The sequence below is a fragment of the Schistosoma haematobium genome, chromosome 7 (genome assembly GCF_000699445.3).
Source record: "Schistosoma haematobium chromosome 7, whole genome shotgun sequence".
Lineage (NCBI taxonomy): Eukaryota > Metazoa > Platyhelminthes > Trematoda > Strigeidida > Schistosomatidae > Schistosoma > Schistosoma haematobium.
The window spans coordinates 11,879,087-11,894,191 of NC_067202.1; the positions used below are offsets into that span (position 1 = coordinate 11,879,087).

At 33.3% G+C, this 15,105-nt stretch overlaps 1 protein-coding gene across 1 annotated transcript in view; it reads left to right on the forward strand.

Moving 5' to 3' along the window:
- Positions 1 to 223: 223 nt before the first annotated feature.
- The window catches only part of UNC13C_2 (Protein unc-13 C), a gene marked incomplete at its 5' end in the record, with an annotated part of 95,673 nt that continues 80,791 nt past the window's right edge, over positions 224 to 15,105 (forward strand). Inside the window, 2 exons of the mRNA XM_035731286.2 lie at positions 224 to 295; positions 3,860 to 4,079. Coding sequence (XP_035588142.1) covers positions 224 to 295; positions 3,860 to 4,079 — 292 coding nt within the window. The remainder of the gene's footprint in view (positions 296 to 3,859; positions 4,080 to 15,105) is intronic.

Sequence of the window (15,105 nt, forward strand, 5' to 3'; positions counted from 1 at the left end):
ATAGACAAATTAGTTATCTAATGAAATATCATTCAGATGTCAACCTGTTAAACGCCTAAGTACAAGGGATGCAATTTCCATCTAATAGTCTGACTCGATAAGTGATCTATGTTAAAAACAAATTTGAACTTTATTTTGCATAGCTTTCTGTGCATTAATGTGATGTGTAGTTCAAAGTTTAGCTTGCTTTACTTTCAAATTTTCCTTTGTTCTAATTCAGACTATGGCACAGAAACGTACATTAACATCTTTGTCGTCTAATCTAACCAGTTGGACACTGACAGATCAAGAATTGGTAGGAAGTTATTTTAAATAAATTGTTTTTCTGTTGACTATTTGTGAAAATTGTTAAATTTTATGGTTTACATCAAGGATTGATCTTAAACAGCTTCTGGAAACTAGGTAGCACTGGACCGCTACTGCGTCTTGATAATTGTTAAGCTCTTGTCACGGGACCTGAGAGCCCTGAGTTTGATATCTGGTTAGTCTACGTATGTGTACTGCTGAGGAGTCTCATACTAGCAGGAAATAACTACCCACTGCTTCGCAATTTCCGGCTGTAATTTAACTAATATCAGTCAATGATGCAAGCTATAATAATTCTTTTTATATTGCAACCGAAATTAGAGTAATCACACTTTTTTGGACGGCATACGTAGCTTGAATTAGGCCAATTCATACAAAAATTTCTTTGAATAAGTTTTCGTTGTCCCTACCCAGGTTGATTACAATAGTGCTTCATGTTAAATGCTTGACGTTGTAGGTAATTGGCAGATTTTTGTGATGGACGAGAATATTACTTACCGAATCTAGGTAATCTGAAACCTCTAAATCAACTCATATTTTCTATAGACGACTTCAATCAAATAAACAGTCATGAGAGATATCAGTAGATAACTAACAGAATGTTATATTTAGTATGGAGTTATGGTGATTTTTATAACGCGCAGTTTTACTTCGTCTAATGTTATAACAGTTCGGTTTCCACGTTTCCACGTATGGGACGTTAACTGACCTTAGACGAATATCTACACTAGATTCCCTCCCAGTTTCTATTCTACAGGACTTCAACACAAATCAAGAACACGTGATTAACCTGACCGCAACGTAAATATATTTCCACACCAAAACCCGACACGATCCAACAACAATGAACAATCAATAATAAGTGAGTAATAATAATTAGGATAGGGGAATATATAACTCATCTGACACCTGTCAGTCTACCTACATGGCTGACTAAGCAGACAACCAATCATTATCGTTCTCGCTCACACAGAGATTATTGAATTTCATTGAAATCATTAACTGATCTAAGTTAAGCCACTATTGAAAATTTGGAAGCAGCGGACGACCGTTTTGTCATAGTATCGGATTTCTCAGCAGTAGATACACACGATCGCACACGTGGGAATCGAACCTAGGGTCTTCAGACTCACGTTCAAACACAACCTCTAGACCACTGAGCCGAAATCCAACAGTATCAACGCTTAACCTCAATCAATCTAGGATATTGCGCAATTATTTATATGACATTACTGCTTATGTTAGGTAGATTATCTGAAGAAAAGTAATTTGAATCATCGATGCCAAGGTTGGACTTGGTAGTTTCGAATCGCCTGAGCATCGGGTAGAAAGTTAATGGTAACTATTTTTTATTATATCCCAATGAGTAGAAAAATTGAACTTCTGACGTTTCGTGACTTAATGCAAGTCCCTTCTTCAGAGTAAATAAATAACGGTATTAAATTAACACGTTTCAAAGGAAACAATTTTTTTTCTTTTATCAAGTGACGAAACGTTAGAAATACAATTTTTCATACTCATTGGGATATAATACAGAATAAATTTATCATGAATTTGACTCATGTTTGCTGTGGACTCCCTTACACTGGTCGATGTTAGATAATGGTAGTTTTTTAGTAATTCGTGAGTGAAACTCAGATAACCTACAAACGAATTTGCATATGTTTATATCATCCATTCTAAGAAGCGATGGCTATGAAAGACCCTGAACTAGTTAACTTATTCGGATCGATCATTAGGAAGAACATGAGTAGTTATGCTGATTCGTTTGGAATACATCTGAATAACAAGTGTTCGACTTAAATATCAAGACAACAAAGCAGAAATATGAAATACCATATGATTACAGTTGAAAATATCATAGTTCACTGATATATATGAAGTCGACCAGAGAGTTTCAGGAATGCATATTCTCATTTGTTTCTTACTTACTTACTTACGCCTGTCACTCCTCGTGGAGAAGCATAGGCCGCCCACCAACACTCACAATCCAACCCTGTCCTGAGCAATCCTTTCCAGTTCCTTCCAATTGTTATTCATTCTTTTCATATCTGCTTCTATTTCCCGACGTAATGTGTTCTTTAGCCTTCCACTTTTCCTCTTTCCTTCAGGATTCCAATTTAGGGCTTGTATCGTGATGCGGTTTGGTGATTTCTGTAATGTATGTCCTATCCATTTCTATCATCTTTTTCTAATTTCCTCTTCAGTTAGAATCTGGTTTGTTCTCTCTCACAGAAGGCTGTTGCTGATGGTATCCGGCCAATAGATGTCGAGTATCTTGCGTAGACAGCTATTTATAAATACTTGTACCTTCTCGATTGTGGTTGTTGTAGTTCTCCAAGTTTCCGCTCCGTACAGTAGAACTGCCTTGACGCTCGTATTGAAGATTCTCACTTTGATATTGGTTGAAAGTTATTTTGAGTTCCATACGTTCTTCAACTGTAGGAATGCTGCTTTGCTTAGCCATTCCTCATCTTTACGCCTGTATCACATCCTCCTTGTTCATCGATGATTCTTCCCAGGTACGTGAAGGATTCTACATCTTCCGGAGTTTCGACATCAAGTGCGATTGGATTGGTGTTCTCCGTGTTGTATTTGAGGATCTTAGTTTTCCCCTTGTGTGTGTTGAGGCCTGCTGATGCAGAGATTGCTACTGCCCTTTCCATCCTTATCTGCATTTCTTCGTGTCTATGGGATAGGAGGGCTAGGTCATTTGTAAAGTCCAAATCGTCCAATTAATTCTGAGCTGTCCATTGTATTCCGTCAAGGTTCTCTTAATCCAGTCGACCATCAGAAGAAAGAAGAAGGGGAGAGTAGACAGCCTTGTCCGACTCCGGTCCTTACTTGGAATGCATCTGTCAGCTGTCTTCCATGCACGATATTGCACCGTAGTCCGTCGTATGAGTTCCGGATAAGTTGACGATCTTCTCAGGAACTCCATAGTGTCGAGGAAGTTTCCATAATATTCTCTTATCTACACTGTCGAACGCCTTTTCATAGTCAATGAAGTTGATTTATAGTAACGAGTTTCACTCAACCGATTGTTTAACAGTGATCTGTAGTGTCGCGATTTGGTCTGTGCACGACCGATCCTTACGGAATTCGGCCTGTTGATCTCGAAGTTGGGCGTTTACTGAGTCTTTCATTTGGTCCAGCAACACTTTATTGAAAACGTTTTCTGGTACGGATAGTAGTGTGATTCCTCTGTAGTTCACACATTTGTTCAGATCTCCTTACTTTGGTATCTTGATGAGGTTCCTTCTTTCCAGTCTGTCGGTGGCACTTGTTTCTCCCCCCAAATCTTCCTGAAGAGAGGGTGAATCATACTTAGTTACTTTCATGTCTGAGTTTAGTGCTTCAGTTGGTATATTGTCAGGTCCTGCTATTCTCATTTGTACTACAACATTATGAAGAATAGCTACAGATCTCGACTGTATTCTGTAATTTCCACAAACAGATACCGAAAATATTTATATTTATTTTATAGATCATTCTTTACTAATATTCGTCAAAATAATACTAATTTTCCGTTGAATATTTCCTTATATTTTAGAAAATGCATGTTTATCGTAAAACATTACAAGCCTTGGCTTATCCCATATCAAGTAATACACCGCATAATTTTCAATTGTTTAGTGCTACCAGTCCTACTTATTGTTATGAATGTGAAGGCTTATTATGGGGTGTAGCCAGGCAAGGATTACGTTGTACTGAATGTGGTGTTAAATGTCATGATAAATGTAAACGTTTATTAAATGCAGATTGTTTACAAAGTGAGTATATTATTTCCATATACATATATATCATAATAAAGTGATTTATTTTCACGTTTGGGAAGATAATTGCTGTATGACTTTGAAAGTTGACAGTAGTATATTTATGTTTATATTTAAGTGAGATGAGAAAACAATCAAGTAAGTGTGTCACCTAAATAAATAAGAATCAAAGTAATTCATTAACATACGATTAGCTTGATACTTATTATAATAAATGGTGAAAATTCGTTTGCATAAGTAGGCTATCACTAATCACTCTTTTTGAATCGCTTTTATGCTTCTTGAAAAACAATATATATATTCATATCTATACTTGAAGAAGAGATGAATGTTGACTAATGTTCGTACAAATTATTTGTATTTAGTTTCTATCTTGAAGAACCAGTGAAATAAATGATGAATGGATAAGTGGTTTGTTCTAGTTTTTTTTCTATGACGTCTCACTAGTTCACATGGGGTTGAACCTCAGAACTGCGAAATTTCCAATGGTAATCAAAACAATATGAAGTAGAACTATCTGATAGTTTAATTATTACAATATTATTATTATTAGCTTTATTCAATATTATATTTCTGGTACAATATCGAATTTTCAGCACAAAGTATTTCAACAAATTTCCGTCTCTTACTTCTTGGTCGATCCTGTCGATAAATATTGAGTGATCGCCAGTTAGATGTTAGCAGTCCAGTAAATGAATATCTGAATAATGTATATTCTTTTTGCTGCATATTGCTAGCGACCACAATATCACTTATTGGTCTTTTTGTAACTTTGACAACGAAAGGTTGTACACTTTTGCGAAACGCACCTGAATAAGTTATGCCATTAATAAACATAATGATGTATTAAAACAAACTAAAATAGATAACTTGCTGAAATATCTAGATGGCGGGAACAGGTAGCTCAGATGCTCAAGCGGGCCGCCAGTTATAGTAGACATGTTTAATTTATTCATGACTAAAAGCAAAAACTGACCATGATAGAATCAACAAAAAAAAACTAGATTTCATTAGAAAAATGTATTGAAAATCTTCAGTAAATTCCACTTAATCTTACTTATCTTCAACTGATTTCTTCTTTTCTACTGTTAACCTTAAAATTAGGCCAGCTGTAAGTATAAATCTGTGCATGAGTGTGTGTGTGTATTATTACCAAATATCTAGAGTAATATGACATAAATATCAGCTCAATGAAACAAAAAACACAAAAGAGATAAAATAATCTGGAACGAAATAAAATTGTAAAAAGCTTTCACATATATATTCTTCTACTGTTTGTTTCTCGATACGTTTTTATTATTATTACCAATATATGATATGTGTGTCGGTGTGTAAGTGATAGTCTTGATGACCATATCATTCTAAATCTCGAATGAATCTAATTTTGGAACATTATCCATTCCCTTAAGGAAAAATTATTGTAACAAATATCTACTTGTTCATAAACATTATAAAATAGCTTTCTTCTTTTTTCTCCTTCCAAAAAGAGTTACTTTTCTTCTTCTCAGAGTACGCTGTGGTCTTTGTGGTTAAAAAAATATAAGATCTACAATGGATGATTGTCTCATTGAAATATGTGATGAAAACAGTATAATAATTGTCCATGTAAATTCAATTATTGTTTATACCTTTTACTTCTTATTTCCTTTTATTAGCAACTGGCCCATAAAGAATTCAACAATTTCCTATAAATTTAAGTTTCAAATGTAAGAAGGAACAGTCTACTTAGGGTTTAATCAGTAACAATCAGATGACATCACATTCAGTATATTTCAACTAAATAACTTGATGAATTATAGTATCAGAAAATGATATACAATATCAGAAGCGGAAATTAACAGATTTTTGTACTGAACATCTTTCTTTTTTATGTGAGATTCTTTGATGGATGGACAATGGTACTGATACTGTAAAATGATTTGTAAGATAGTTAACTGATGAGTAGGACTGATAAATCAAACATTTTATCGTAAAGAGAATGTAGCTTGATCAACCAATTGTTGTCTATATTACTGACTTCCGAATGGGTAAACCTTTTCGACATGTTATTACAATATTGTCATACATGTAAGAACAGCAATCTTTACGGAACAAGGTCTGGTAGACTGGTAAATGACAAGGAAGTGGTCAATAACATTTAAGCTATAACATCTCAGACTGTGACTATGGGTCATGTCTGCTCTCATTTCATGGAGAGCATCGGTTCTCTCAAGAATGTTAATAAATCTTGCTAACGAATAGCATTCAGTTCAAAACCCAGATTTAGGGTTATCAGTAGCTTATCTTCAATTGTCTAACAATAAAAGACACTGCACACAGCGTTTAATCATTAATATTAGGTGACCTATAGTGCTTAACGAGTTTTATCGACCAAGTTACTGTGTGGATACTAGTCTAGGTGAATCGACATTGCATGAATTATGTTGAGATAACCAGATTGTTGGTGGTAGTTGGCAGAAAATTTTGCATCTAGATTTTATCCTGCTTGGCGCTCTTCAATAAAACATATTGCCGATCCTGAGGGGACTGAAGCTGCAGTGTAGCAGGATACCCGATTTCACTGTCTGAGATGTTATCACTGAACTATCTGGGTTGTGAAGGGCCTCTGGTAGAACTAAGTTATTTACAACTAGGATTATTTTTTACTCTCAACGATAATCGTCAACTGTCAGTGAGCACGCAATATAAAACCGATGTAATTTCTATCCAGGGTATTTTGTGATCTAATTTGGTTGGATGATATTATTCATCAGTAATTCACTAGAAATCAGGTTATATTTAAAGAGGAAGAATGTATTTGTAAAATCTCAGCGAAAGAATTTGAAGTAAATCCAACATTTCGCCTGGCAATCTGATCCAAGCTTTTTCAAGGAAAATACAATCAAACAACAAAATTATCGCTGAGATTTTACAAATACATTCTTCCTCTTTTTGATGACTCACATTAACTCGGCGCCCAAATGTTGAGAAACTATTCGTTCAAATTTAGACAAAAGTTCTTATTTACAGGTTATATTTATCTGATGAAGATTAATATTTTTAAGCTATAAAATATGTACGTTAACTTCCTTCCTGAGTGCATTAATGCATAATCTATCAATTAATTTCGTTACTTACTTATTTATATAATTTAGTAGTATGCTTGCCCTAATAATTTGACATTCAATAGATTCTTTTATTGGTTCACTATGAGTTAACTAATTATCTATTTAATCTATTTCACTGGTTGAAATCATGAGTCAATTGAAGCTAGACCACTACGGAAAACCTGAAAGCACTGGACGGTCGTTTCGTCCTGGTATGGGACTCCGTTGGATGCCGGCTCAGTGGTCTAATGGTTAAGTGCTCACGCTTGAAACCAGTAGGTCCTGGGTTTGAATCCCGTGGGATCGTGGATGCCCGCTGCTGAGGAGTCCCATATCAGGACGAAACGGCCGTCCAGTGCTTCCAGGTTTTCCATGGTGGTCTAGCTTTAATTGACTCATGATTTCAACCAGTGAAAATTCTAAAAATCTCCACAAAAAACCCATTCTGATAATATTTAATCTATGTTTAAGACATTTGGAATCGACTGACAAAATAATTTCATTTATGACAAGTCATAACGTTTAACAATTGAAATTTCAATGCCATATTCAATAGGATTGAGGTTATTGTTTTAATGATAGCGTTGAAATAGTTTAAAATGATTTGATATAACTGAATTGATTCCGTATTCTATTTTAATTATGAATTTGCTGGCATCAACGTGATAATTGTTACTTTATTTGGCATAGATTTCTAGTAGTTACTTTGAATTTCTTAGAAACTGGTTTCAAATAAAAAGGTATTGAAAATTGGTGGGTACTGAATAATTATTTTGCCCTGGTTTGAGACCACAAAGTTGTGTGCATCCACAGCTCTCTCTCATGAGTTTAAACATCAACTTTAGACCTCAGAGTGAAAGTGTTACTGTTGGATCAATAATTTGCAAAATAGTGTTCAGAAAATTCTAATGAGAACGAGACATCTGTCTAGCTCATATACATTCTAACAGAATATTGGTAAGAATGAATTAGAGAGAATGGAAACAGAAATCAGAGGGTAATTTCAATAACAACGTAATTGACATCATCATGAAACGTGTAAGGGACAACTGAAGGAAGATGTACAAATAGTGTATTCAATGTATGGTTTTCATATTTTAGGAAAGCACTGTTTACTTTTGCATTAAACAACAGATTGGTTATCCCCATCACTAGAATTAAATACTCTGACCAATCAATTGGACTATTTGCCTATTGTGAGCAAACTAAAAGTCGTACAGATCTTTTCGTTGAAATTTAAATATCCGGATGTGAACTTTATTTAGGAAAATCCTAGCTGACTAATCAAATGTTACTGTATCACATAAACTGACAAATAAAAGATAAATTTTCGATGCTTTATCTATAGTTCTACTTTCATATCTGATTTTTAGTTGAATAGTCAGTGCAATATGACGGGTTACCATATGGCAGTATTCATGATTTTATCAGTAACCAATCTGAAAAATTAAAGTTTGATATATTCTTTCTTCAAACTGATTCGTTTTAATAGCAGCTAAGTTTTATAACGATGAATGATTTCAAAATGTTAGTATTAAAACTGAATTAGTTATTCTTAGGGGTAATATTCACATTCTGAAACTTAAGGTTTTTCATTTTTATCCTGATAAAAGTCACTACTTTCTGTTGTCTAAGAAATCTTGAAGTTTCTGTAAATACCTATATAGAGATTCTGAATTTTCATTGATCTTTCAACTTGATTCGGATTTGTTTTTTGCCTGTCTTTCTAACATGTCAGTCATCACACTTTTGAACTGGATTATACTCCTTTTTTAAGTCTTTGTAATCAAATCAGTACATGAATACAGATAAGTTTAACAAGTGATTTTAATTAGAAATTAAATGAAATCAGTTGAAGCTTGTTAATACAATCGTTTATACTTAGAATGTATTCAAATCATATTATTACTGAACATATAATTCCGAAATGATGAATAATTTATTTATGTTAGATTCATAAAATGTCTATTGGAAAAACATCATTCTGTATCTACTAACTAGTAATCATTATTAAAATGATATTTTTTATAAAATAATTTGGATAAATCTTCTCTTTTTCAAAGATTAATGTCTACAATATTGGTTGATTATTAGTTTAAACATTCAGCTATTAAATTCACTTAGTATTACACAAGTAAGTAGCTATCAGGACTCAGTAGCTAAGTGAATAATGTGATGGGGTTTTTAAGCAAACGGTACTGGGTTCGAGTCCCAGAGTGAACATCAACTCCAAGATGCAGACATATCCAGCTGATGAGTCCCAAATAGGAAGAAACGTGCATCAAACTGGATCCCACTACTATTCCATCACTATCCCTTATCCTTTACATTCACCTATTAAGTTCTATATTCCGATTCTTCGTGACCTAAATCATATTGAAGAATCGAGGCTAGTATCAATAATCGTCAAACGTCAATCCATAAACCTATACACTTGATTAGTGAGTTAAAGATTTTAACTTACATTTTACACTTATTGAAAAACTATTACAGAATAGGAAATCAAATTTTGTATGCTACAGTCATATATACAATTTAATAAGTACACAATTATAGTCCATACTAATTAGTTAGACATTAAGAATACTGTATTCACTAAGTTGGTAAATAAAATACTTCTTTATTTATTCATTGTTCTCACACTTGTTAGTGCAAAGTTTTCAACTAAGTATTAGAAAGAAAATTGTGAAAAGTTCCTTTTCTTTCTCTCTTCTCTTTTCTTTTCTTTTTTCTCTTTCTTTTCACATGATATCTGCATATAATTCCTAGTTGAATTAATTAGAATACAGATGACCTAGATTATAGGTAATCATTAAATAAATGCATAAAGAAATAAATGAATAAAAGATGATAACAGGAAATGAACAATCTGATTGTTTGTTATACTTTGTTTCCACATTTTTACACAGATATATATATATACTTGACAAAAACAGGATGTAAAAATAATTGATTCTTTTTATAAAACTGTTGACAAATAATCATTGAACAATGTTGTTTATTAAAACATACTCTCTAGATTATTCTTAGGGATTAGTGTTTTTTTTTGTTGTTGTTGTCCCTATCCCCCCTTTCCTCACTCTATCACAGTTTTGTTCATTTCATTTTTGATCAATCTTGGTTAGGATATGATAGTAATAAGCATAACAATCATTTTATTTATTATAATATGTCAAAAAAAAAAGAATCTTCACAAAAGTGAATAAAATGAGTTTGGATCAATGTTTACAAGGTCTACTTTTTAGTGTGTATAGGTTAGAGGTTTTATATCTTTCCTTGAGTCCATGAATTTCTACTTCTGGTAAAAGAAATAGGCGGGTAAAGATATGAATGGAGTTAACTTCTTGTATCTGATGTAGTAATAATTTCCAGTTGTTTGTAAGAATTCAGATGTCTATCAACAATCAGGTTCGTAAGAATGTCAAAATATTAACCACTTATCCTAATGATAACTTCTAATAAACTACGTAGCACAGAGTAACCTTTTTTTCAAAAATAGAGGTAAAGATATTGGAGAACAGTATAGTATGATAGGTAGCATACAGAAAGTTACATATCTTGAAAGTGAGTGTAGAAGAATACCATCAACACAGCCTCTTCAGTACTGAGGTAATTGGTGTTTTACATAGGATATACTATAGAATTCTAAGTAGTGAAAAATTTCGTGCAACCTAAGCAGGATGTTCAGAATCTTTTTCATATTTTTGGCTAAAGTTATTAGATTAGGAGAAGTTATTGTCAGATCATTTGGAATAGACCATCATCTAACGTGCGCGAACATCCAGTTCATTTCAAAGCAGTCAGAAATGGGAAAGACTGGCATCCACACGCTAGGATCGTCCACGCATTGTTTTTTGTTAGTGGGAGAAGACAGATCGTACAATAAAAACAAGGAAAAGGGAGAGCTTAATGGAATAGACCAACTTCTGGTTATAAAGAAGTAGAATACTTCCCTCCAAGCACTGTATAATCTTCGCTTCGAGAAATGAAAAAAAAACATATCAATGAACGATTCAGTTCAAAATTGTTAGGACTTGCATACTAGCTAAATAACAGAATCAAAGATGAAGAATAGTTGCAAAAGTGTATCCAAAATACTTGTCACAGATGCATTATTCAGCGTTTTTTTAAAAAATTCGTAATCTAACGCTTGACTTATTGAAGACTGAAGTGTAAGTGGTAATAACTTTCCGAGAATTTTGTTCAAATAAAAGATACTGGCATTCTTAACATTGAACATGCTCTTCAATATTAGAGTTACCCTCATTCTACTTCACATTTTTAGTATGAAAGTTGTTAAGAACGATTTACTGCAAATGGTCGTTAGTGAGTGGCACAGAATATCAGAACCTCTTGAAAATGGTTTAAATGCAGTCAGATCCTAAACATGGAGAAGAGTTACTCAACATTAGACATTTTAAAACATCAGTACGACTTTCCCACGAACTTGGAGAAATGGAAAATATAACATCAGATCATCGAACTGTAAAAAGACTTTTTTTTAAAGGACAAGCATATAATTGCATGTCATCACTAAGCCTTTTTTTGCCTGTTAGCTCCCCAATTAGTTTCAATAGATAAAGAGTTTTTACAACTTTCTGAGGACACGTTAAGTTCTTAACTCATCAAACAATTCGAATTCCAAATGTCAACAGAACCGTTTTATTGTAGAGTCTTTTGCTTTCTCCCCTCAATCGTTTAATGTTTTAAGAAGTAGAGCTTTCGAAACTTGGAAAAATTGTTTTTTGGGACAACAAACATCATAACACAAATTAAGCTAATAAGTGATTGTATCAGTAATGTTTTTCAACAAGTCATTCATAAACAAATCTCAGTTTTCCATCCAAAAATAATGTTTTTCAAATCTTAGATATTTCCTTACGAGTAGTCCCTAGATTTGGCAGAAAAAAGTGAATTTTCCAGCTTTGAAACATATTTTGGAAAGAAAGTGGATTATACAGAGTTTAGAGCTGAGAAAAGAAGCTCTTCTGTGAGTCTCATATATTCCTACATTATTGGTAAAACTGCATTAAAATGAGTAGGGAAACAGACTAGGCTTTCAGGATCAACAGATGAAGGTAAGCTGAAATCACCAAAGTTGAGATATGGACATTCTGAATGATTATTTTCTGTAATTACAAGTTGGTCTGAGACCAGTAGAACGGTAAATTTGCCCTGAGACTTGATATCTGAATGAACCTACATTCCAATGTAAATATCCATATGGAAAGTCGAACTCATTTACTGAAGCTTTGAAAACCAGTGACATATCCAATAAACAACTGAGACTAAATATTTGATAAAAACTCTGTTTGTTTAAAGACAGTAAACCCTGGAAAATTATTTCCTTTTACTTCAGTACACTATGGCAACAGTTGTTGATTGAACTTGAATAAACCAATCATAATTAATCTGTCCACCATTGGATAACTTAATTATTGTTTATATGAATTATACTTTTATTTAAAAGAGACACTCATTCAAGACTATTTATCCGTTGATACATTACATAGATAGATTCATTTTATATTGTTTGTTTGAATTATCCTATTGATGTTTAAGACTAAAATTGATTAGGCTCTTATTGGCAATATATGTGCATCCTGTACGGGGATTGCCTCGATATTACTTCAAGTCATAAACAATCTAAGCAAAGATGGTAGATAACATAGTTAACATTATCACTATGAAAACGAAAAAAAACTCTGTTGTTAATGTTTTATCATTTGAAATAATATTTGAAAACAAATGAATTCATCTTTTCTTCATGATGAAGATTTTGTTTAAACAACTGCTTCAATGTATTGTGAAGATGTTTGTTAGGATCATATGAATAGTAAAATATTTAAACATGACTACAATGTGAAAGTTTTTAACAAGCATCTATTATTAAATATATCTTAAATGAATACGTTCAATAGTTATTTGTACTTTTATTTGTACATTATTAACATTTTCGTGTGTATGTGGGATAGGATATTGACTAGGGACTCCAATCAAAGTAAGTGACTTCCTCAGGAAATCAATTCTCCGAAAATTGAATTTAAAGGTCTAAACCATAGTGTAGTGAAGAACTGCCAGACATTACAATGTAATATTAGAAAGGAATCAGAATAGTCTTGTACACCATTCATTCTCTCAGCTTCCTGGATTCCATGTATATCACTGGTTTTGAATAAAAAAATTTCAGCTCCTCATAATTGACCTTCAGTATCCAACAACCTGATGTAAGCTTTGGACATTCACTTTTTGCCCCCTCAGTTTTGTGAAAATAATCTCACTCTACATAGAAGTAGTGAGTAACAGAGCCTATGGTCACGAGGATGGAACTCTTTCCCCAGCTTTTATTATCACTTTAATATATAAATGACAGAAAGTTTCGGTTCTCCGTCTACGTAAAAAAGTTTAGTATTTACTTAAATCTGCTACAATTTTAGTCAAAAGTTTCAAAGAATTATATTACAGGGGTTGACTATCGAGTTTATAGTTTATATAATTTCTCAAGCTCATTAACCTGACCTGATAATAGCCTAAGGCCATATACGATCAATAGATTTACATAAGATTGACATAAATATGTACATATATACGTCTTTACGCGAAGAATTTAAACACATTTAGTTGTTACTAAATTGAAATGGTGGTCGAGCTTGCCTATTGTGATGAACCATTCGAGGTACACTGGCTGGAAAAATCGTTCCTCAAGGTCCTATGATGCCAGACAGGTTGACTGAAGAGCGATGAGACTAAAAGCGGCAAACCCAAGGTCTGAGGGTGAAGTCGTACTGCTAAATGTACAGACGTGTGACGACAGTAAGATGTTTCCTTCAGACAACCAGTATAACAGCAATGCTGCCTTCCCACAAGGCGGGGTGGGGTTAGAAAATGTCGAACCTAAAAATGCGAACCTGGCCTTATCCCATAGATATCCGTCTCCAGTGGTAAGGTCCCAACAAGTACGAAGCTAACAAGAAAATTACTCACAAAAAGTTCGTGTAAGACCAACTTCAAGCACTTGTTCCTTGGGCACTGCGGTCACGCTCTCAGGTCATTAAGACCACCCCTAATCCAATTTCATTTTCAAGTACCACCGAAGAACCCTTGCATAGTGTGGGCAACCAGGAAGTGATAATCGCCCTCATACCTCTAACGGCACTCAAGACCACCAAATAACTTACATTGACACTACAAATTAAAAACTAAACATTTCACTCCAAATCTCAGATTTATTTAAGTGACTACTGTATTTATCTTCGATTTAGTTTGTTTTTTTCCCGGAAGAATTAGAGAGATTGTCAAGTGAAACGTTACAGTTTATTTTGTTACACAAAAATCTGTCATTGAAAATGAACTTATCAACTTAAATAAAATTGAATCATTGAATTGTTTCATATTGAAAGTTGGTACTTCACTTGTATACACAGATGATTGAATTATCTTGTATATCAGGCAATCTATTTATTTGTTATACTTTGATTGATTATTACTTTCTATAAAAGAAATTTATACTAAATAGTAATATCCTTATAGTAGAAATGAAGTGTTTTTCAATATTTGTTTGAATTGTTTTCCAACACGATGATCAAGTAGTATGATCCTTTATTAAATATTGATCCAAAAACGGTTGAAATAGCAATGATCTATGAATGAAAACGAAAGAGAAACGAGATGTTTGTATCAAGACATTGAAGAAATAGATTCTTTTTCAATTAGCCCCATATTATTATGAATTCATAGTTGATATTTAAGAAGTCTTGTCAGTCTAGGTGATTGTGTGTTTGATGAAGTCTCGGGAAAAATGAAAAAATCTCAGTTGGCTTTTACGATCTTGCATCACTTTCGGCCTAGACAAGATAGACAAGATGTCTGGCGAGGGGGAGAATGTATAATGTGCAATGATTTGCTCTGTTTTTTTTATGACTGACACCTAAACATTC